The sequence below is a fragment of the Melanerpes formicivorus genome, unplaced genomic scaffold (assembly GCF_026170545.1).
Source record: "Melanerpes formicivorus ecotype bairdi unplaced genomic scaffold, bMelFor1.0.p_v2 SCAF_29, whole genome shotgun sequence".
NCBI lineage: Eukaryota > Metazoa > Chordata > Aves > Piciformes > Picidae > Melanerpes > Melanerpes formicivorus.
Window position 1 is genome coordinate 5,332,337 of NW_027142381.1, and position 24,376 is coordinate 5,356,712.

Genomic DNA, 24,376 nt, shown 5'->3' on the forward strand with positions numbered 1-24,376 from the left:
ATGGCTCGATAACAAGGTGGCATATGAATAAGAGATACGTCAACGCAAATACACCAGCAAGTCGTTGTTAAGTACTTAATCACTACAACGATCTTGCTGCAAAGAATTGTTACCTAGGCTTGCACTTGAAGGGCTAAGAACTGTGAATCCCCAAACCCCCAAGGAGCAGCAGCCACAATTCTATTCGCATTAATCATTAACGCCCTAACAAAACCCAGTGACGAGATCTTTAGGAACTCATTACCAAGGCCATAATGTACACACTTTTATTTAAACATGGCAATTTACACAAGAGCTCAAAGTTTGCTTCCCCCTCCCCACCCCCAGGAAAACCTGTGTGTGTACCTGGATATCAGGATTAGCACCTAGTGTTTAGAAAGGAAGATTTGACAGTGTTACCACTGGTCAGATCAGATCCTAAGCAACTCGGGCACCATCGTGACACATAGATGACTAATTAATTGATCTGCTCCGCGTGCTCTATCCGTTTAGCTTCACCTCAGTAGTGGAGTTTGGGGTAAAGTGGTTCTTTGAGACACTAGGAGTGCATAGTTCATCAGGTTCAACCCACTGGATGGAAAAAAAGCTACCATGACTAACAGGGGACAAATCACAGTCGTGGTCTGGAAGTATTGCAGTGCGAATTGCAAGGCGCAGCGTCTTGAAAGCAGTGGAACGGAATGAAGAGGTAGGCACTTCCCTCCTTGATGCCAAGAATTTAACACTGCTTAGAGAAGCTGCTGGAGCTGAGTAGCATTATGCTTGATATCTCAGGTACACAAACAAGTGATGGCAGCCTGGAGTCACTGGAGGATACTTACAAACAGAAATGATACATCGAATGTTTCGCTGGCATCAGAAAGAGCTCTACTGCGAGAGGTCGCTTTGTGCAGGGCGAGCTATTCCTCTGAACTTGGAACACACCAAGCCACATCCATCTTGATGTTCAGGGCTTTAGCAAAGTCCTTTTGCTAAGGAGAGTCACTAAAGATCAGGAGGCTGTTGTTTCAGGAAAATAAAGTGCCTTTTTCACCTGCTCAGAGCAATAGCTCATCCTCCTTCTAAAAAGCAGCCTCTCATTAGATGAACTTCTTCATCTAGCAGGATTGTCAAAGAAGCAATCAAGACCTAGCCCATGGGTGGAAATTACTGGGCAACACCAGAAAAGAAAGCCACTTTTGGTGCACCTCTTAAAACACCTTCCCCTCCCCTCCCCCTCTTTATTCTACAGTATGCATTTCTCTTTTAAACCACAACTATTCCTTCCTGTTCCTGAAGCCTGGCTCCCCTCAACTGCAGCAACATCAGCACTCCTAGGCACCTGTGAAGGTGATCAGCTGAACTGACAAAGCAGAGAGAATGTTTACATGGAGAAATGTGTTTTGAACAGCGCTTTCTGTCTTTTCTTTTACTCAGCACACTTCAAGCTGAGTGTCTTCCACTCATCACAGCATCCTCTGAGTGTAATTCATCACTATACCATCTAGCTTAGGGAAGCATGAAGAGTGTACCTGCCTTTATGCTGCAAGGGGATTGCTAACTGAAAGGTGCTGAAATGAACACTTTTGATACTCTTTTCACTCACACACACACACACACAAGGTGTCATGCACAGCTGAGACATCAGAGTTGAAACCTATTTACAATTTTACATTATTTTACACTGTATAATTTCCTCTTTACAGCCAGAGAGTCAATTGAGTTAACCTTTGGAGCTTCTGCTGGGACTCGACTTCAGGTGAAAGCATTAAAACCAAGTTAAGTGCATGCCTAAGAAGGTAGCCTTCAGGAAAGCTGTCAATGGACTAGTGTTGCTTAAAAACTGACACCAGTTTGTGTAGAAAATGTAAGTTCAGTTCAAAACCCCACCACCACCACCACCAGAGCCTAATAGAAATCTACTTGGCTAAAATAAATACACTGAGGACAACAAACCAAACCCCCAACCCAACCCTTTAAAAAGGTGTACTGATTTAAGCTCATCTGACTTTTAGCCTTAAATTACCTCCCCCTTCCCAAGCAGCAGATAGTACTAGGTGAGGACAACGATACTGTTCCAAGGGAACACTGAGAATTACCCTGCATAAACCTGAGGCTGCAGTGGTGGGGGCAGCTTGTCATTCTCCACATTCTCAGAGTCAATAGCTGCTAAGGCTTGGTTTTTTGGTTTGATGTCTAAGGGGTACTTCTCGACAATATCCTGGACTTCCTTCGTAATTCCATCAGTCCAATCTATCAGGTCTTTCTCAAGCTTCTTGGCTTCACTGACAATCCTTTCCTGTCTCTCATTCAGCTGAGATAGGAGGTCTAAGTTTTTATACATTTGCTTAACACCCAGGCACACATCAGGTGAAAAACTCTCAGGTTCTTGCTTCTTTGGGGATGTCTGACCCGTCATAAACCGATCAAAATCTTCTTGGCTTAGGTTTAAAGACTGAGCATCCAGCTTTTCAATGAAGGCCACAGCACAGCACTGCAAACAAAACAGAGAGAGAGCATCAGAGCAAGCTAGAAATCAAGTCAGCACTTAGACTCATAGAACATCAGAGGTTGGAAGGGACCTCCAGAGATCATCAAGTCCAGCCCCCAAAGCAGGTGGTTTGTTTTTTCATCCTGCCCCTACACCAGTAACTGATTATTTAACGCCTCAACAAGTTGCTCCTAAAGAGCTTTTCCAGAGGTTAAGTACATGAGACAGGTAATGTCTCTTTCCCTGAAGAGTGAGGAAGTTGAAAACTCTGGAGAACAATGCAGGAAGATGCAGCCCCAGGGCGAGAAGAGGCAGCCCCAGGGCAGGAAGAGGCAGCCCCAGGGCAGGAAGAGGCACTTCAGCTGGACATCACTGACTCACAGGGTAACATCTACCCCAAACCTCAGGGTCACTGCATTTTGGAGGTGAGGAAACAGAACCTAGCAGCTAGACAACACTGTTTAATATTTAATGATCTGATCAGCAGAGATCTGCTGTGCTGTGCATTCATTTTCTGATGAAAGGAATGGGAAATGATCATCTTACCTTGTGGAAGCTCTCCTTCTAGTGAAAGGAATTTTTAACATCTCATTCAACTAGAGATTTTCCCTTGAGAATTGCTTTATGATTAAATGCAGAGAAGCCAAGTTCCCCAGCATAATTCCTTCAACTATAAACAAGCACACCACTAAATGCCTCCTGCAGAAGCTTTATAAAACCTGTTTACCTCCACACATTATCTCTTGAAGGCACTGCAGAACTAGGCCATTAAACTCTCTCGTGGGCTTAAGTGGGGAACTTTGCATCTCTAGCACCTGCACAAATAAAACCTCAGGATTTTAGGAATAGAAAGGACTCATCTCCTTACAGAATAAAATTATACCTAAGTCTTAGCAGCAGACTGCTCACACAAAGGGTTTCATATTATTAAGAAGGCAAAGCACTGTCTGGTTTGGAAAGCAGGGGAGGAAGAGAGAGGAGACAAAAGCAAAGAGCTTCCTGTGCTCTAAGTAGCCTCAATCATTAGTCAAAGATTAATTTTCCTTCTCTGTTATGCTGTGCTTTACTGGACATTCCTACACCACATGGGTTGGATGGGACTCTCAATGGTCACCTTGCCCAACTGCATCAGGCTGCCCATGGCCTCATCAAGCCTGATCTTGAGTATCTCCAGGGATGGAGCCTCAAGCACATCCCTGGGCAACCTGTTGGAATAGAAGAATAGACTAGACTAGACTAGACTAGAATAGACCTTACCTTCAAGATCATCGTGTCCAACCTATCACCCAACACCACCTAATCAACTAACCCATGTAACCAAGCACTCCATCAAGTCTCCTCCTGAACACCTCCAGTTATGATTACTCCACCACCTCCCCAGGCAGCCCATTCCAATGGGCAATCACTCTCTCTGTGTAGGACTTCCTCCTAACCTCCAGCCTAAACCTCCCCTGGCACAGCCTGAGACTGTGTCCTCTTGTTCTGGTGCTGGTTGCCTGAGAGAAGAGACCAACCTCTGCTTGTCTACAGCCTCCCTTCAGGTAGTTGCAGAGAGCAATGAGGTCACCCCTGAGTCTCTTCTTCTCCAGGCTAAGCAACCCCCTCAGCCTCTCCTCACAGGGCTGTGCTCCAGACCCCTCACCAACTTTGTTGCCCTTCTCTGGACTCGCTCCAGCAAGTCAACCTCCTTCCTAAACTGAGGGGCCCAGAACTGGACACAGGAGTCAAGGTGTGGCCTAACCAGTGCAGTGTACAGGGGCAGAATGACCTCCCTGCTCCTGCTGGCCACACTGTGCCTGATGCAGGCCAGGATGTCATTTGCCCTCCTGGCTGCCTGGGCACACTGCAGGCTCATGTTCAGCCTACCATCCACCAGCACCCCCAGGACCCTCTCTGTCTGGCTGCTCTCCAGCCACTCTGCCCGGGGTTGTTGCGGCCAACGTGCAGAACCCGGCTCTGGGATGTGTATTTTACCACTCTCATTGTAATGAGCTTCTTCCTTATGTCTAACCTCAATCTACCACCTGAAAGAGAAAAGGGAATCTTGTAGGAAATGTCAGCACTGCTGCTGCACTTACCAGGTTGGTAAAATAGTAGCCATCCTCTCCTGTCATTAACCTGCTGGGGTTACAGAAGCGTGTGATGTACTGGATGTTAGACTGCAGCCGGGGCGGGTTGCCCTTCAGAACAATGTAGATAAGTGTTGGAAGGAAGTCATCAGCAGAAGCTGGCTCATTTTTGGTGACTTTAATAGCATTGAATATATGCTTGCTGCACTTGGTGATGCATGCTAATTTGTCACGAGGGACACGCTTGGAATCCATCTCGATAATGTCTGCAGGACAAAAAAAAGTCCTCAAATCATTAAAAGGCCATCAATGAGTCACCTGAATGAGTGGGACACTCAGTGGGCCAGGCTGCCATTGCATCATTTTAATGCTGGACCACAAAAATATTGAAGTTTATTCAAGAGACATTGAGTGCTGGCAGGGCCCTTCCAGATCACCCAGTTCCAAGCCCTGTCCGTTTAGTCCGAGCATGTCAAACAGGTCAGAGGTGAGTCTGAACTCTTCTGTGACACAAAGATTATTCCCACCCCACAGAAGACACAAAGATTATTCCCACTTCCCACCACAAAGAATACTGCAAAGCCAAAAGCCTGGAGACCCTCCTGATGGCAATAGAAAACAATCTTTATGAGCCAGAGGCACCAAATTTAAAGCTGTAAATGTCAGCTTCATCATTCGTAGGTTCACAGAATGGTCTGGGGTTGGAAAGGACCTTAAAGACCATCTAGTTCCAGCCCCCCCTGCCATGGGCAGAGATACCTTCTACTAGACCAGGTTGCTCAAGGCCCCATCCAACCTGTCCCTGAACACCTCCAGGGAGGGGGCAACCACAACCTCCCTGGGCAACCTGTTCCAGCACTTCACCACCTTCACCTTCTTGCTAATCTCCAGTCTAAATCTCCCCTCCTCAAGCTTCAGTCCATTCCCTCTCATCCTATTGCTACCAGCCCTTGCCAAAAGTCCCTCCCCAGTAGCCCCCTTCAGGTACTGCTGTTGGGTCTCCCCAGAGCTTTTTTCTCTCCATGCTGAACAGACCAAACCCTCTCAGCCTGTCCCCATATGGGAGGTTCTCCAGTCCTCTGACAATCATCTTGGCCTCCTCTGGACCTGCTCCAGCACACTGATCTCCTTCTTATGCTAGGGGCATCAGAACTGCATGCTGTACTCCAGGTGGGGGGTCTCATGAGAGCAGAGTAGAGGGGGCAGAACCACTCTCTCATCACTCACAAACCTGTAATTGCTTTCACAACCATGTCAGAGACTTCTGGGATCTCCTCATTGACAGGAACACACAGCATCTGGGGAGTCACCCAGTGCAGAGCCCTGGGACAAGGAAAAGAAAGAAACACAAAATGGTAACAGCTGCTCTGGGCCAGAAACATTCAGGTGTCTGAAATGAGCTGCTTCTTCAGTTCAAGGCACACAAGGAGTGCTCTGTGTAAAGGAGGCATGAGGCCAGCCATAAGCCAATTTATTCCACTGATGTCATTTATTTTCAGTACAAAAAAACCCCAAAACCCAACCAAACCAAAACAAACCAAAAACCTTTCTGGGTTTTGGAGTTTGGCTTTTTTTTGTGCTGTATTATAAGAAAAGCCAACTGCTAAAGTTTTCATTCTTCACCCTATGCATTCCTTCTGTTTCTGTTTAACCCTTGCTGGGTGAACAGCTTGCTAGTTTTGTGTGCACTGATTCAGATCTCACACACAGGACCGTGCTTACACAGCTATTTGTCCTCTAAAGGCTTACCTGATCCTCTTCTGGACAGCAAGGTCTTTCTTCTCATCATCAGTGGTTTCAGGGCAGAAGACATACTTGTACTGCCGAGTCATAATGTACTTTTCAATCTGGTCCATTGCCTTCTCCACTTTTTCAGGGGGCACTGCAAGGCACAGATCCCACCCCCAACACAAGTCAGTAGAAGTATTCCATGCATCCTCTGCAGATTGAATCCAGTTTGGTTCTACTGGTTAGAACACACCTTGAGTACTGAGCCCCTCGATTTAAGGAGGATATTGAGAGACCTGAATGTCTCCAGAGAAGGGCAAGGAGGGTGGGAAGAGGTCTGGAGCACAAGCCCTGTGAGGAGAGGCTGAGGGAGCTGGGGTTGTTTAGCCTGAAGGCTCAGGGGAGACCTTATTGCTCTCTACAACTACCTGGAGGGAGGTTGCAGCCAGGTGAGGGTTGGTCTCTTCTCCCAGGCAAGCAGCACCAGAACAAGAGGACACAGTCTCAAGCTGCACCAGGGGAAGTTTAGGCTCAAGGTGAGGAGAAAGTTCTTCCCAGAAAGAGTAATTGGCCATTGGGATGTGCTGCCCAGGGAGGTGCTGGAGTCCCCATCCCTGGAGGTGCTCAGTAAAGGATTGGATGTGGCACTTGAAGCCATGGTTTAGTTAGTCATGAGGCGCTGGGTGATAGGTTGGACTTGATGATCTCTGAGGTCTTTTCCAACCTTACTGAGTCTCTGATTCTATGCCTGTGATTCTGCTATCACCAAATGGGTACCACTGCCTTTCAGCCAACCTGAGTTAATATTAAATGGATCTACTTGGGGCATTCTTCGCTCTCTACAGCAGAAATAAAACCCTAATGGTGAGAACACCACAGGGAGATGCCAAAGCCCATGCAGAGGCTCACAATGAAGCACATTCAACCCAAATCAGGTTCAACTGCTTGAAGCTTGCAGGAATGTTTCTTGAAAACACAGTCTTTGGGAATAAATCCAGGGAGGTCTTCCAAGTCCTCTGCTCCTGTTTATGCCTTAAAAAGTCCCTGGGTATGTTTAAGCCATGCCACTTAGAGAGACCAGGCACATAAAAGCAGCCTGCAAGAGAAACACTCCCCTCTCACCGGGCGGCTTCTGTTGATTGGGTTGAGGTGACTCACATAAACTTGCAGTTTCAAACAAGCTGAATTTGAGCAAGAAATGAAAACAACTGAACCCCATTTAATTGGGAGTCTAAGGAAAAAAAAAAACCCAAACCTGTAAAATCCCCCCAGTTAATTAAGGCTGCAAAACTTTATAGCACTAGTGCTGCTGGGAGGAGTCCTAACCGTGGTACCAGCATCTGCTGCCAACACTCCTGAAAGCTGGTTAGCCATGCTTCCATTTCACTTGCAGATGCAAGAAGATTCCACCTCAAACCCTGACTTTTGCAGCACTAAGGCATGAAGGAAGGGGCACTTGGTACCTTTCCAACGTGTCTGCAACTTGTCTGCTACGTTCTGATAGAAGTCCTGGGCACATTCAGACTGCTCCTCAATACTCAAGTTCTGTAACAGAAAACTGGTTGAAGTGTGCACGCCTGGATGAAATGGCAGCAATGGTGCTCTGGTTTTGTTTAAGGGAAGTGTCCAGCTGCAGTAACAGTCTGAGAATGCAAATACATCATCAGAGGTGTTTCTGTTGGCTAAGTGGTATTTTAAAGTATGAGAAACCAAGGCATAGTGGCTCTAGCAGAGGGACCTGGACAGGCTGGAGAGGTGGGCACAAGCCAACCTCATGAGCTTCAACAGGAGCAAGTGCAGGGTCCTGCATCTGGGTTGAGGCAATCCCAGGCACAAATCCAGGCTGGGCAGTGACTGGCTGGAAAGCAGCCCTGAGGAGAGAGACTTGGGGGTGCTGGGGAAGGAGAAGCTCAACAGGACCACTTGCAGTCCAGAAAGCCAATCAGATCCTGGGCTGCATCAGGAGAAGTGTGGCCAGCAGGGCAAGGGAGGTGATCCTCCCCCTCTACTCAGCTCTGGGGAGACCCCACCTGCAGTACTGCCTCCAGGTCTGGAGCCCCTATTGCAAGAGGGATCTGGAGGTGCTGGAAGGTGTCCAGAGAAGGGCCACAAGGATGATCAGAGGGCTGGAGCACCTCTCCTATGAGGACAGACTGAAGGAGTTGGGGCTGCTCAGTCTGGAGAAGAGAAGGCTCCGAGGTGACCTCATTGTGGCCTTCCAGTATCTGAAGGGGGCTACAGGAAGGCTGGGGAGGGACTGCTCAGGATCTCAGGTAGTGATAGGACTAGGGGGAATGGAATGAAGCTGGAGGTGGGGAGATTCAGGCTGGAGGTGAGGAGGAAGTTCTTCCCCATGAGAGTGGTGAAGCCCTGGAATGGGTTGTCCAGGGAGGTGGTTGAGGCCCCAGCCCTGGAGGTGTTTAAGCCCAGGCTGGATGAGGCTCTGGCCAGGCTGATCTAGTGTGGGGTGTCCCTGCCCATGGCAGGGGGATTGGAACTAGCTGATCCTTGTGGTCCCTTCCAACCCTGACTGATACTATGATACTACACTGTGCACATGTGAAAGGCTTGAGTTTATGCACATTTTCATCAGTGGTATTTGGGGTTTGGAACAATTTGGATCCAGCCAGGCCAGGCTGAAAAAACCTTGATCAACCTGGTCTAGTGGAAGGTGCCCCTGCTCATGGCAGGGGGGTTGGAAGTAGATGAATCCCACTATATGCTGTGCATCATCTAACCTGCTGCACAGTAAATGAAAACCCCAAGAACATGACTCCTAAGTGGAAACAGTATCTAGAGTAATGATTTGTTAGGATATAGATGATGAAATAATCCACTCAATGATTGAGCTGATGCAATAATTATGAACAGATGCACATTAGCAGTGAAACTGGACTGAGGAAATGCTGTTTACCCCCAGACACAACCCTGAGTAACAGAGACAAAATCATGTGGGCTGCTGAACAGAACCCTTGCTCCCAATTTTGTGCTGCCTGAATTTTAAAACATGAATTCATACAATCACAGAATGGTTGGGGTTGGAAGGGACCTTAAAAATCACCTAGTTCCAACCCCCCCTGCCATGAGCAGGAGCAACTTCCACTAAACCAGGCTGCTCAAGGCCTCATGCAGCCTGGCCTTATTGGATATCCAAATTGTTCCAAACCCTAAATCCCACTGATGAAAATGTGAATATGCACTCAGAATGTATCCCACTATATGCTGTGCATCACCTAACATCAAACCAAAACCCCAAGAACATGACTCCTAAGTGGAAATAATACCTAGAGCAGTGGTTTATTATGATAAAGTTACTATGAACTACACTCCCCATGTCATTGGTGAGATAATGTTGTTGCCTTTTGGGCCCTGACTTGCTGAGCTCCTAAAGAACAATCACAGAGGCCTGAGGGGTTACAAATTCACTTCACCAGTTAAGTCACTTTTCACCATTAAGTGGCAGCATAAAACCACACAGTAAACAAAAGAACTGAAGGAACTTAAGTTTCTGGATTCTCTGAGGCCAAAAACCACACATTAAATAAAAGAACTGAAGGAACTTCAGATTCTGAAATCTCTAAGGCCAAAACCCATACATTAAACAAAAGAACTGAAAGAACATAAGTTTCTGAATTCTCTAAGGCCAAAACCCACATATTAAACAAAAGAATTGAAGGAACTTAAGTTTCTGGATTCTCTAAGGCCAAAACCCATACATTAAACAAAAGAACTGAAAGAACTTAAGTTTCTGAATTCTCTAAGGCCAAACCCATACCTTAAATAAAAGAATTGAAGGAACTTAAGTTTCTGGATTCTCTAAGGCCAAAAATGAGTTACCCTGAACACAGTCTCAGCTCTGCTGGCAGTGCTGCACTTCAGGCCTGGTTTATGTGTAGCAGCAGCTTCTTATGATTTGAGGGAGACTTCTTTTTGGCTAGCACAAGCTGTGAGTGGATGATGAAATTCCAGCCCCTTTGGTGCTTAGAACCAATAACACCACCACCCTATTGTCACAAAGTCTATGCTCAGAATCAATCAGTTCTAAAAGAGGTGAGGGGGGTGGGATGGGGAAAGAACAAGATGTTTCCAAAGTGGAGGGCAGGGAAGATTCTATCCTTACATTTCCAGTCTGATTGGAGGATGTAACTTGAGTAACTAAACAGGAAAGGAAAGGGAAGGTAAAACCAAAGAATCTGGGCTGAATACAGACTCATTTCAACCACAGGGGGCACTACAAACACATAAATATTTCAGGAGCATTGATTATTAGTGTGGGGTTCTGTTTTGCCATGGAGAATGAAGATGTAGCCCTTATTCCATGTGCCACATTCCTTCTCCCCAGAGGGAAGGGGCCATGTGGGTTGACACTGCAGCACCTTAACCCTAACCAGTTAGAAAGACACAAATGATATAAAGGAATATAAATCTAAGTAACATTATAGAGAGAGAAAAAGTATCTAAGATAAAATGGTATAGAAATAGTTTCAATTAGAGAAGAGTGGATGTAGAGGGGATGCTAGCAATAACTTCTTTGCCCCCAAATCCTTCTCCTCAAGCCACTCCTCACCCAGTTGGGGTTGCCCCAACAGAGATGCTGGACCTTACACTTGGCCTTGAACTTCATCAGGTCAGCTTGAGCCTACCTCCCAAGCCTCTCCAGTTCCCTCTGCACAGGGACTTCTCCACCTCTCCTCAATCTCCCCATCTTATTTATGTAAAAGGCAAGCAAAACTCACCCTCTTGTGATTCATTGAGTCCAAAAACAGCTTACATTGCTTATAGATGTCTTGTCCAGGCTTATGGTAGGTCTTGAGAAACTCTATGAATTCCTTGGAGACCCGATCTGTCTCGATGCTAGCCTGCCTGTTTATGGAAGGGCTGGGAGCCTTGGCTTCTTGGATCTCTGCTGGGAAGAAGTGGGCACATCAGCTGAGCATTTGGACACTGCTGGATGAATTGAGGAAGCATGTAACACACTTGAAAATTCCAGGCTGTTGGGTTTTGGTTTCAGCTGTGCAGAGGTAATGAGCGTTCACTTCCCAAGCTTTGCCAGGGAAATGCTGGGTATCATTAAACAGAACTCTAGGAAACTCAGTGTTCCACTGGAGGGAAACACTGATAGCCACAGTCCCATTTACACTGCTGGCCTTTTTCTGCTGGCAGACTACTGTAACATGGGTTTGCTGTTGGGTTTCTTCCATTTTCATTCCCAGGTTAAGAGATCACCATACAAGATCAAGGCTTCCAGATGGGATTCTGCAGCAGTTTAAGATAAGGGAGTGGTCTCACTCCATCCACCCTCACCTTGACATTCCTGCTGCTTTGCTTGCACCAACACAAGCATTCAACTGACTCATGAACCAGCTCAAGGAGTTGAGGGCAGCCCTAGTCAGAAAGCAGTGTTCTGGTGGGGGTTATTTTTCAGCTTCCCACCAAGGCATATGAGCAGCAGCACAAGAAAGGAACAGGAGCAGGAGGACGGGGCAGATGCAGCAGCCCTTCTTTGCTGGGCAGCAGGTGCCACAGAATCACACCTGCAGTGTAAATGAGCACATGGCCATTCTTGTTTCAGGAAGAGCAAAGCACCACACCTGTTCAAGGAGGAATTTGCTTGGCACTCAAGAAGGAGGTAGGAACACAGACTGCACACAGCACTGGATGCAAGTTTACAGAGCTGCAACCACAGGGCTTTCCTCCACACAAACACATCTGATTTTCCAAGGCATGTGTTGCAAGTTAATTGTACTGATCCAACCATACCTTCACTGCCCAAGTTCAGTTCACCCACCTTTCAACTTGCCAGCCAGCACTGTTCAAAATGAAGGATTGAATAGAGATGATGTAAATGAACGTGATGAAAAGCAAGCAGCAGAGAGACAGAAAACATGACATAAGCATGGGCAATGTGATACAGACATAGCTTCCAACCTGAAAACTCTAACATGCACTACAGCAGCACCCCTTCCTTCAATAAGCATACATGCAGAACTCCAAAATAAACAGAAATAACATGGGATTAGGATCTTTAAGTTGGGAACAGAACAGATCAGGTTGGAAAAGACCTTTGAGATCATCAAGTCCAACCTCTCACCCAACACCATCTAATCAACTAAACCATGGCACCAAGCACCCCATCCAGGTTCTTCCTAAACACCTCCAGTGATGGTGACTCCACCACCTCCCTGGGCAGCACATTCCAATGGCCAATCTCTCTTTCTGGGAAGAACTTCCTCCTAACCTCCAGCCTAAACCTCCCCTGGCACAGCTTGAGACTGTGTCTCTTGTCCTGTTGGTGGTTGCCTGGGAGAAGAGACCAACCCCCACCTGGTTACAGCCTCCTTTCAGGTAGCTGTAGAGAGCAATAAGGTCTCCCCTGGCCTTCCAGTATCTGAAGGGGCTTAAAAGAAAGCTGGGGAGGGACTTTTTAGGGTGTCAGGGAGTGATAGGACTGGGAGGGATGGAGCAAAACTAGAAGTGGGGAGATTCAGACTGGATGTTAGGAAGAAGTTCTTCCCCATGAGGGTGGTAAGAGACTGGCACAGGCTGCCCAGGGAGGTGGTGGAAGCCTCATCCCTGGAGGTTTTGAAGGCCAGGCTGGCTGTGGCTCTGAGCAACCTGATCTTGTGTGAGGTGTCCCTGCCCATGGCAGGGGCATTGGAACTGGATGATCCTTGAGGTCCCTTCCAGCCCTGACAACTCTATGATCATTTCAACACTGACTTCACTGCATTAGAAGAATAAAGTTCCTACTTTTTCAATCTGACTTGAAGGAATGTATGATTTATCTTTTTGTTAGTTAAGTCTCAGATTTAAAACAGGGAGGGGGGGTGGTTGGTGGGGTTTTTTCTGTAGTCACTAGATAAATGTAGAGAATTGAAGCAAATTACTGCTAATGCAGGCATTGAAAAAACCCAACCCTGAATGTTAAGATGAACTTTTCCCATGAGTCACATCAGGAACATGGAGTCACTCAGCCATGTTGCAGCTTGGTGTCAAAATCCTGATGGAAGGAGAATGAACCTGTGCCATGTGCACTGACTACTAAGCAGTGCAGGACCAAATGTACCTCCAACAAAGTATTTTTAGCCTTCTCATGTGCTTTAACACAAAACAAAAGTCAGCCTCACCAAAGAGAAGCTGATCACAGAAAAGAAATTCCAGCTGAACCACTTAAGGAGAGGAGATGTGGCAAACTGAGGAGAAAGAGTCTGGAAGGAGTTATGAAGAGCTCACCTCTGCAAAGAATAAGCACTCTTCATAGTGAAATCTTTCTCAAGGCACTCTACAAAACCTCTAGTTGTCACAGCAGAACAGCAGCAGCACTCCAGTGATTCACTATGGTTGTGCCATGCTCATGGACCCCAGTCCAAGTCAAGTGTATCAAAATGCTGTTGTCATTAGCTCTACTCCCCACAGCCATTCATCACCTCCAGAGAACTGGCTAAATGAGGAGTGGTCCCTCTGCAGATTTCTTTAGTCAGAATTGCCAACAAGTAGCATAGGACAAGATGCTAAAGCTGTTTGCACCAAGGGTTTTGGTGTCCTTCTGCTTTAAATGAAACCAGTGTTGCCTCCCCTTGCTATGAGATTGGCTTCTTGATTAATGTAACAAACAGCTGGGGATGGTTTGAGAAAGTCCATGGAGTGTGAACTGTTAAAGTGAAGCAGTTTCAACTTCTGATCAGATTTATGATGGCAACCTGGAATTATTTTGTGATACAAAACACAAGGCAAAATCTAGGCACTACTTACAAAATCCTTGGGGGGTTTTAAAACTGCATAATCCTTCAGGTGCCACACTGAGGCAGAGCCCAAAGAAGCTTCAGCTTTGTTCCTACACTCTCCTATCAAAAAGCAAACAATTGGTTTCCAGATTCAAGTTCACTTTGAGGTGACAGACTTTCTTCTTTGCTCTTTTATCACCTCCATACTCAACAGCACAAGTTATAACTGGCACAACCCTAGTTTGTATTGTGCAAAGCCCAGCTAAGGAAGAAGCCTGCTAACACCAAGCAGACAGCTTGCTCAAGCTGTGCTGCATTACCTTCAGTAGGGGAAGCCAGTTCCCAGGAGGGAGTAAAAATCTCCTTCAAATCCCTGAGAATGTTATCAGCATTTCTCTCCCTCCCAAGCTGTCCTTGCTTAAGGATTTTCTCTTGAGCCACTGAAGTAAATGCAAGAGCAAGCAGGACACCGAGGGCAGGAGCAGGTCAGGAGGGATGGTGAATGGGGTAAAAAAACACCAAAAAAAGACAACCAAACACAAAAGAGAATATGGAGAGTTAGAAGAATGAACATTAAAGGAATGGTTTTAATCCACAGGTGAAGGCCTCACTTAGCCAGCTGCTGCCCATGCACCCAGACAAGTTCTAAGATGAAATCCAGACAAAGTCAGAACAACTTCTTAAGGAAATGCACCCGAGGCTGAGACACTTTAATGCTGCTTTTTGCCTTCTGGAATGCCTCCTCCACAGTCTAGCATTTGCTGCTTTTTGCCCATGTAAGCTATTGCTGGGCCATTAATCACTCTGACTGGTAACACACGCTGCAGAATAAACACTCAGCCAACCACAAACTTGATATTCACAGCCCACATACACATGGAGGGTGCAAGTTTCCTTTCACAACTGTTTTCATTTACACATTTCCTTTTTCCTGTTCAAGCTGCACCATGGCAGCATGATCTGATTATTTCTATGACACTTAGGCACAGCAGGTTGAGCTGACTGACAGCCTGCACTTTCCCCCCCCCCCCCTCCCCCCCGCTTTCTTCAAGTCCTAAACCACAGTATCACATCATGGCTGAATCATGATGTGCACCTCTGCTGCCTTTGGCTGGACTAAGAGCTCACTTTCTGCCTGGCAGGTGGTGCAGTGCTGTGGTTTGGATTGAGTATGAGAGCAGTGTTGGAAGGACTTTGCAGTTTCCCCTGCTCTGCAGGAGCAGCAGCACAACTCCACGTGTCACAGGGAACCCTGAAAAGCGAAGGAGAAATTTACCCTTCTTAGCTCCTGCTCTAGAAGAAGCAGTGAAGAACTTCTTCACAGTAGTGACCTTCCTTGTTTTCTCATTGGTTTTCTTCTCCTCAAACTTTGAGAAGGTCAGGGACTGTGCCCCTTGGGTACTCTGACTGCTGGCATATGCTTCCTCCTCCTCACGCTGAAGCCTGGAATGAGAAACATGTAGGGCACAAAGAAGTTGATTTCCTGTCTAGCAAATTGATTACTCACTTGACATGCAATTTCTCCTCTATCCTCACCTTCATTTCTTGCTTCCTACCACATCCATCTCCCTTCACTGCATTACATTCACTCTTTCCATGTGGCACTGGTGGAAATAAGGGAAAGCTTAAGATGCCCAGGGAGGATGAGATAGTGAGGCCAAAAGGACTGCAGTGCAATCATGGCCACATTCCTCTCATGTTCCAGCCCTCAGTTCTTCAAACATGGATGTGAGGGGAAGGACTGTGGGAGAATACTGTGTCCAGTTCTGGGCCACTCAGTTTAAGAACAGCATTGAGACACTTGAATGTGTCCAGAGAAGGGCAACGAGGCTGGGGAGAGGCCTCGAGCACAGCCCTGTGAGGAGAGGCTGAGGGAGCTGGGGGTGTTTAGAATCATAGAATCAATAAGGTTGGAAAAGACCTCAGAGATCATCAAGTCCAACCTGTCACCCTACACCTCATGACTAACTAAACCATGGCTTCAAGTGCCACATCCAATCCTTTTTTGAACACCTCCAGGGACAGTGACTCCAATGGGCAATTACTCTTTCTGGGAAGAACTTTCTCCCCACCTTGAGCCTAAACCTCCCCTGGTGCAGCTTGAGACTGTGTCCTCTTGTTCTGGTGCTGGCTGCCTGGGAGAAGAGACCAACCCCCTCCTGGCTACAACCTTCCCTCAGGTAGTTGTAGAGAGCAATAAGGTCACCCCTGAGCCTCCTCTTCTCCAGGCTAAACAACCCCAGCTCACTCAGCTTCTCCTCACAGGGCTTGTGCTCCAAACCCCTCCCCAGCCTCATTGCCCTTCTCTGGACACATTCAAGTCTCTCAATATCCTTCTTAAATAGAGGGGCCCAGAACTGGACACAGTATTCAAGGTGTGGCCTAACCAGTGCTGAGTACAGGGGCAGAATGACCTCCCTGATCTAGGGTAGTCAGATACCAGAAAACTTATGGCTTCCAAACTATAGCCATCAGCCTGGACCCAACTCAAGATCAGAGTGCTTCCACAGATGTCACCTTCTTCAGGGAGGGTGCTGTGAGCAGGGCACTTAATGCCTTTTCTCTTTCTTTAACCCCCACTGGCCTTGGTTAATGTATCACCAAGTATCTCAAGTTCACCCAAGGGCAGACAGGTCTCCTGGGAATTTGTACTTTGCTCCCAGAGTTCTGGCACACAGCACCAATACATCAAGGCATCACAGTATATTACAGGTTGGAAGGGACCTCAAGAGATTACCAAGTCCAACCCCCCTGCCAAAGCAGGATCACTTAGGGTAGTCTGCACAGGAATGCATCCAGGTGGGCTTTGAAAGTCTCCAGAGAAGGAGACTCCACAACCCCCTGGGCAGCCTGCTCCAGGGCTCCACCACCCTCACTGTAAAGAAGTTTCTCCTCATGTTGAGGTGAAATCTTCTATGTTCAAGTTGAGTGTATGTAGAGAACCTGAGTGTCAATACTGCTCTTATGAGACCCCACCTCAAATACTGTGTCCAGTTCTGGTGTCTCCATCATAAGGAGGACACAGAGGTGTTGGGGTGAGTACACAAAGACAATCCAAGGGCTGGAGCACCTCTGCTGCGAGGACTGGCTGAGGGAGCTGAGGTTGTTCAGACTGGAGAAGAGATGACTCCAGGAGACCTTAGAGCTGTCCTCCAGTAGCTGAAGGGATCCTACAGGGAGGCTGAAGAGGGACTTTTCATAAGGATGTTTAACAACAGGACAAGGGGGAATGGTTTGAAGCTGAGGTAGAGCAGGGTTAGACTGGATGTTAGGAAGAAGTTCTTCAGGATGAGGGTGGTGAGACTCTGGAAGAGGCTGCCCAGGGAGGCTGTGGATGCCTCCTCCCTAGGGGTGTTCAAGACCAGGTTGGATGAGGCCTGGAGCAACCAAGTCTAGTCAAGAGGTGTCCCTGCCCATGGCATACAAAGCAGTTGGAGCTGCTCTTATTTTCTCACTCAAGCATAGATTTCCAGACTGGTTTACTCAAAATATGTCCTTAGAAAAATAACCTAAAGTTTTAAAGCTAAGGCTTTGATGCTTTGGGGCATGACCTGGCAGTTTAAAGACAAAGCTAAACCCAAGTTGAAGCTGAAATGTCAAAACCCACTTTGCTGGCTAGATCCAAGACAATAACTGCAGTCTCCAGAGGCAGAGGGATTTTAATCAAGATTGTCACTTTCACCCTGACAGATTCCAGTATGCAAATCAGGTCAAAGTGTTTCTTGAGAGGTTGGAGGGGGGTAGGGGGGGTGGAAGGTGTGTTTACATCTGCTACTTCACAGCCTTTCTTTTGAAACCTCCAAAATTAGAATGCCATAAATATTCAGCTTTGCAGCAAAAGGAAGATTTTGATTTCTTGCTGGAAAGGTCACACTTGAAAACTTCTGATGAAACTGAGCCACAGCACACAGGGCCAGGAAACGGGAGCCAGGAATAGTATTGAGTGAAGTCACCCTGGTGTAAAAGATGAAGAAAGAGAAGGCTCTTTACCGCTCTGCCAGCTCCCAATCCTCTTGAATCTGTTTCTGCCTGGCCTTATGGTATTCCTCTCTCCAGCACTTGGAGCAAAATCCCTGCCAAGCTGGATTGCCATAGTAACCACATCCCTTCTTGCACAGGAGCTCTGACTGATCGACGTGAATTCCTCGGCGCTCAGACTTCAGGCTCATTTTCTTCCTGTTGAAAGACAAAAAGAGTGAAAAGGCAGAGATGCAGCAGCCTGCCAGAAATGGTCTCTTTTGAAGGCTTGCCTTTCAGGAAGAAGTCACCTGGTTGAATGATTTAATAGCTCCCCAGCAACAATAGCAAGGCCCCAGGAGGAAGGGCACAGTTACATAACCACACAGCCCTGAAAGTCAGCTGCAGCACTAGCAGCTGTTTGCATAGCTGTGACCTGCCCGTGGTAGCAGACAGCTGGCCTGCAACACAGACCAGCAGCACCAGCCCTACAGCTCCATACACACGTGGAAAAGCAGGCACAAGTCTCTTATCTCACCAGCACATTGTTCTAACAGTTGCAGAGGCACAAAGCAATGGGGGAAAAATAAACAGAGCAAGTTATTCTCACCAGCAGAGGAAGCAAAGGGAGTAAGAGACCAAGGTGGTTTGCACCGAGGCTAAGAACGTCTCTGCAGAGAGTCCCATCAATGAGACTTGAGGCAGCACATCTTTGGCCTCAAAGAACACATCTCCCAGTGCTGGGAAGTATCACAGCTCGCTCAGCAAGGTACATGAACAGGGGTGAGGTGCATAGTCCTAGAGCTGGTTGGAAGGGACCTCTAGAGGTCAACTATTCTTAGGCAGCACCTCGAGTCCTGTGTCCAGTTCTGGGCCCCTCAGTTTAGGAAGGAGGTTGACTTGCTGGAGCGTGTGAAGAGAAGGGCAACAAAGTTGGTGAGGGGTTTGGAACACAGCCCTGTGAGGAGAGACTGAGGGAGCTGGGGTTGCTTAGCCTGAGAAGAGGAGACTCAGGGTAGACCTTATTGCTCTCTACAACTACCTTAAGGGGGGTTGTAGACAGGCAGAGGTTGGTCTCTTCTCCCAGGCAGCCAGCACCAGAACAAGAGGACACAGTCTCAGGCTGCACCAGGGGAGATTTAGGCTGGAGGTTAGGAGGAAGTTCTACACAGAGAGAGTGATTGCCCATTGGAATGGGCTGCCTGGGGAGGTGGTGGAGTCACCATCACTGGAGGTGTTTAGGAGGAGATTTGATAGGGTGCTTGGTGCCATGGGTTAGTTCATTCGGTGGTGTTGGATGATAGATTGGACACGATGATCTTGAGGGTCTCTTCCAACCTGATCTATTCTATTCTATTCTAACCTCTCTGCAGTAAGCAGGGACAACCCCAACTAGATCAGGTTGCTCAAAGTCCTATCAAGCCTGACTTTGAATGTCTCCAGGGATGGGACTTTCACCACCACCTCCCTGGGCAACCTGCCCCAGTGGTTTACCACCCTCAGAGTAAAGATATTCTTCCTAATGTCCAATCTAAATCTCCCCCTTCTCTAGTTTAAAACCACTGCCCATTGCATCTGCATGTCCTTCAGTACTCAGGTTACTCCAGGGTTAAGTTGGGCACCTGGATACAGCACAGCTCCACAGTATTTATATATAGTGACAGCAACAAAAAGATGTGTTCTCATGCCCACACCACCACTGTGCAGAGCCTGTCTTCCAACCATCCAGCCCTCCCCTTTCTTCTCTTGCTTGACAGAAACCATCCCACACACCAGCTTGCTCCCAGAGACATTTCAGCTGCTTTGTTCTAATCCTGGATTCGGTTTTGGAGAAAAGCAGCAGAGGATTACCTGCATGGGCAAGTTTCAGGTCTGCATAATAAAATACTGACACCTGGGTTGCAATATTGACATACACAGGCACTAGAACTACCAAAGCAAGGCACTGGAAAGCAGGTCTGAGCCACCAAATCTCAGCTCTGTCAGAGGACTGTCCCCTGTCAGTGTCCCTTGCATAAACTGAGCAAGCACCTTAGCAACATGTGAAGAGCTGGATACTAAAGGAATCAGTTTCTTAAGGGCTACTACAGCAATCAGTTTCTTAAAGGCATCACTGATCAAGACACTTTCCTCACTGACATAGGCAGAGGGCAGCTGAATGCTCTTTTCTCTCCTATGGAGAAGTCTGACAGTGAAAAAGGCTTTGGTGTGTTTCTGCAAAGTCAAAGAAAAAGAACAGGTAGATCTCAGGTATTTCAGAGAGCTTTACTTCATTCCCCTATGGACAAACTAAGAGAGGAGAATCAGTACACTGCCCTCACAGAAACCTTCATTTTCGATTCCTCCAGTAAGGGCTTTCTGTTGACCGAAGCAGCACATGGAGCTGCTGCCTGACTCCAGCAGAATAGAAACTAAGCATCAAATGTTTGTCAGCTGCACAGCCTGGGCCAGCCATTGCCTGCTGGCAGTATTTGGAAACACAGCCCCATTCTCAGGCATGACCTTTAGCACCAGTTCTGAAAAGAACAGGGAAGCGAAAGCTGGAAACTCCGCAGCTCCTCCCCAGCCACGCTGAAGGCTGCTGCCTAAAAGCAGAAGCTGCAGCAACAGTTTGGGCAGATTCCTATTAGAATAGAATAGAATTAACCAGGTTGGAAAAGAGCTTTGAGATCATTAAGTCCAACCTAGCACCCAGCACCATCTGATCAACTAAACCATGGCACCAAGCACCCCATCCAGGCTCTTCCTAAACACCTCCAGTGATGGTGACTCCACCACCTCCCTGGGCAGCACATCCCAATGGCCAATCACTCTTTCTATGAAGAACTTCTTCCTAACATCCAACCTAAACCTCCCCTGGCACAGCTTGAGGCTGTGTCCTCTGTTCTGGTGCTGGTTGCCTGGGAGAAGAGACCAACCCCCACCTGGCTACAACCTCCCTTCAGGGAGTTGTAGACAGCAAGAAGGTCTCCTCTGAGCCTCCTCTTCTCCAGGCTAAGCAACCCCAGCTCCCTCAGCCTCTCCTCACAAGGCTGTGCTCCAGACCCCTCCCCAGCTTTGTTGCCCTTCTCTGGACAACTCAACATCTTCCCTAAACTGAGGGGCCCAGAACTGGACACAGGACTCAAAGTGTGGCCTAACCAGTGCAGTGTACAGGGGCAGAATGACCTCCCTGCTCCTGCTGGCCACACTGTTCCTGATGCAGGCCAGGATGCCATTGGTCCTCTTGGCCACCTGGGCACACTGCAGGCTCATGTTCAGCCTACTATCAACCAGTACCCCCAGGTGCCTTTCTGCCTGGCTGCTCTCCAGCCACTCTGTCCCCAGCCTGTAGCACTGCATGGGGTTGGTGGGGGGCACTGCAGGTGCCTGTCCCAGGAAAAGAAGTCAGCATGCATTAAATGTACAGGTATGGCTGAGCAGCCTGAACATTCCCATTGTAAACCACAGGGAGCCACAGAGACACAAGAGAGCAAAACATTTCCATAACACATCAGAGAAATCTTACACCCAACACTATCTCCCAAGGAAATGACCTCCCTGATCCTATCATCTGCTGCCACTGAGTCAGTTACAGCAGTTCTGCAGTTGCAGCCTGGGGGCCAGCTTCATGCATTTGGGTGTCTGCTGTTCTCATTCAAAAACCCAGACACTCAGAGCTTTTGGGGGCTAAAGGAGCAGAATGAAACACACAACCCTGCTCCTACTCCACACCAGCATCTTGCCTTCTGAAAGCTCAACAGCACCCTGAGTTCCTCTGCCCCTTGTGCACTTCCACTGTCTCCAGCCAAAGACCCAAAGATCAGCTTTCTGCATGCAGAGCTTGAGCCACACAGCAGCAGTGCAGTTACCTTTGGCATCCCACATCAGCACTAAAAATAAGGCTCTGTTTTGTGTCCAAGTTCAGCAGCTTTCCCTGCAGGTCTCTTTGTAGCAAGATTCCTTTTTCTGTGTTCTTCCAGGAGAGGTTGGTAACCAGCTGCAAAGCCCCTAGAAAGCAAGTTTTGTTCTGCCTCCTCCCCTTCAAGCTTGTTTGGATTGCAGTTACATCAGTTTCAGATGCAGGGACAAAAGAGGTCACCCTGAATCAATATGAAGAAATCACATGCTGCACTTGAGGCAGAGCCTTTCTGCTGCCCTCAAGCACACACAGCCATTGCCAAAGAGAAACCAAACAAGTCTCACAGCCAGTTTCTGCAGCTCAGCATTTACATTTTAATGATCAATTCAACAAGTTTTAATAAATGGAGGATGAAAGATCCTTCTCAAGTCAGCTCTCTGCAACTACATCTCTGCTCTTTGTGATCTTCCCATGCCCAAATGTCTGCTGCTGGCACTTCTGAGTGTCCAAAATGCTTTTTTTCTTTCTCTGTTCCCTTCTTGAAGGTCTTTTCCAATCTGATTAATTCTATTCCCATTCCTATTCTATTCCTATTCCATTCCCATCCCCATTCCAATACTATCCATTCCCATTCTATTCCCACTCCTATTCTATTCTCTCTCCTATTCTATTCCCTCTCCTACTCCTATTCCCTCTCCTACTCCTATTCCCTCTCTTACTCCTATTCCCTCTCCTACTCCTATTCCCTCTCCTACTCCTGTTCCCTCTCCTGCTCCTGTTCCCTCTCCTGCTCCTGTTCCCTCTCCTGCTCCTGTTCCCACTCCTGCTCCTGTTCCCACTCCTGCTCCTGTTCCCACTCCTGCTCCTGTTCCCACTCCTGCTCCTGTTCCCACTCCTGCTCCTGTTCCCACTCCTGCTCCTATTCCCACTCCTGCTCCTATCCCATTCCAACCCTATGCCATTCCAACCCTATCCCATTCCAACCCTATCCCATTCCAGCTCAAGGTCTATCACTCTTCACTCAAAGCCCAGCTTCCTCACAGGATTTTCACAGTCTCACCACTTATGTTGCACGGTCAGACCTCTTATTTCCACTCATGTCCCAAACCCATGACCTGTTCTCCATGAGCTGTTCACAGCTCCCTTCTGAGAGCATAATCCAAAAGCCAGAACAACTGTGATGTTTTGCTGGAGTCAGAGAGGCAGGCAGCTGTGAGCAGCATTCACGCTGCCTGCCCCCTGAGAAACCCAGAGAATAATGGTCAGGAAGGTAACAAACTTCCATGTTAAAAACACCCAATTAAAATATTCTAAGCAGGAAGGACAACCTTGTACCAGAAGACCACAAAAAAAAACCCCCAACTAGTCCAGTTTGGAGAGGTGCACTGCACCAAACACACTTTCCACATCTCCTGCACTCCAATTCAAACACTTCAAGAAGCACCAGGAGCAAACCCCTGCAGTTTAAAGTCTCTCACACACTGCTTTGCTCAGTAGGTGCTTCAGATAGTTCTGCTGTGAATGGCACCTTGGGAAGCAGAAATGGCACTTTCTTATCTCCTCTTCAATACAGAATCTTCTCCCAAGCCTTTCTGTACTAGACCTAATTGTGGCCTTCCAGTATCTGAAGGGGGCCTACAGGAAGGCTGGGGAAGGACTTCTCAGGATCTCAGGTAGTGATAGGACTAGGGGGAATGGAATGAAGCTGGAGGTGAGGAGATTCAGGCTGGATGTGAGGAGGAAGTTCTTCACCATGAGAGTGGTGAAGCCCTGGAATGGGTTGTCCAGAGAGGTGGTCGAGGCCCCGTCCCTGGAGGTGTTTAAGGCCAGGCTGGATGAGGCTCTGGCCAGCCTGATGTAGTGTGGGGTGTCCCTGCCCATGGCAGGGGGGTTGGAACTAGATGATCCTTGTGGTCCCTTCCAACCCTGACTGATACTATGATACTATGACCTCATCAAGGGTTAACACCTATGTTAATCAGCAGCACCTCATGGAGAAGTTTCCAAAGAGAACAGGCTCTCAGTTATGAATTTGTTAAATCTCTTTCCCCTTGGTAATTATTTGCCAGGAAAAGCTTCTTCCCTCCCTATTTTCCTCTGAAATGGAAGACTGGAAAACATCCAAAGCCCTTCCATGATCTTCAAACTCCACCTGCCACACAGTCCGTGTGGTTGCTCAGGGGATCACTGCTAACACGTGCTGTGACATCATGGCTGCAAAAGTGGCTTTATTCTGGGCAATCACAACATGCAAAGCTGCCCCATTGCTGGCAATCAGAGTATTTGTAGTGTGGCTAACAGAGGACTAGACTGTATGGACACCAAAGAGCTCCTTGTCTTCCTGCCACGTGCATTCCCAGCCTGACAGCGCTCTGACTCTGAGCTACAGCCTCAGCCGCCCATGGCTGCATCCTTCCACTCTAGTCCAGATGGCCAGGGTAAAGCAGAATGCTTCTAACTACAAAGGGATCCCACCAAAGTATTTTCTCTTCAGACAACATTTGCAGACAGGAATCTACAACCTTAGTTCCCTATGCATCACTGGGCAACAGCTACAGGCACTGCAACACGATCTACAACAGTCAGC

The 24,376-nt window shown here is 47.6% G+C and overlaps 1 protein-coding gene across 8 annotated transcripts in view; it reads right to left on the bottom strand.

Moving 5' to 3' along the window:
- Positions 1–242: 242 nt before the first annotated feature.
- Positions 243–24,376, bottom strand: part of RABGEF1 (RAB guanine nucleotide exchange factor 1) — a 30,115-nt gene continuing 5,981 nt past the window's right edge. Inside the window, exons 1-11 of one of the 8 annotated variants that reach the window (XM_068154648.1) lie at positions 21,800–21,878; positions 17,982–18,167; positions 15,268–15,434; positions 14,312–14,431; positions 12,056–12,076; positions 11,004–11,173; positions 7,731–7,812; positions 6,289–6,421; positions 5,771–5,862; positions 4,549–4,805; positions 243–2,473 (exon numbers count right to left, since the gene is read on the bottom strand). In XM_068154648.1, the coding sequence (XP_068010749.1) occupies positions 2,075–2,473; positions 4,549–4,805; positions 5,771–5,862; positions 6,289–6,421; positions 7,731–7,812; positions 11,004–11,173; positions 12,056–12,076; positions 14,312–14,431; positions 15,268–15,434; positions 17,982–18,160 (1,620 nt within the window). In that variant the 5' untranslated portion in view covers positions 18,161–18,167; positions 21,800–21,878 and the 3' untranslated portion in view covers positions 243–2,074. Of the gene's footprint in view, positions 2,474–4,548; positions 4,806–5,770; positions 5,863–6,288; positions 6,422–7,730; positions 7,813–11,003; positions 11,174–12,055; positions 12,077–14,311; positions 14,432–15,267; positions 15,435–17,981; positions 18,168–21,799; positions 22,020–24,376 lie in introns of those variants that run through there. The other 7 variants (XM_068154649.1, XM_068154647.1, XM_068154651.1 and 4 more) reach the window with 7 other exon arrangements.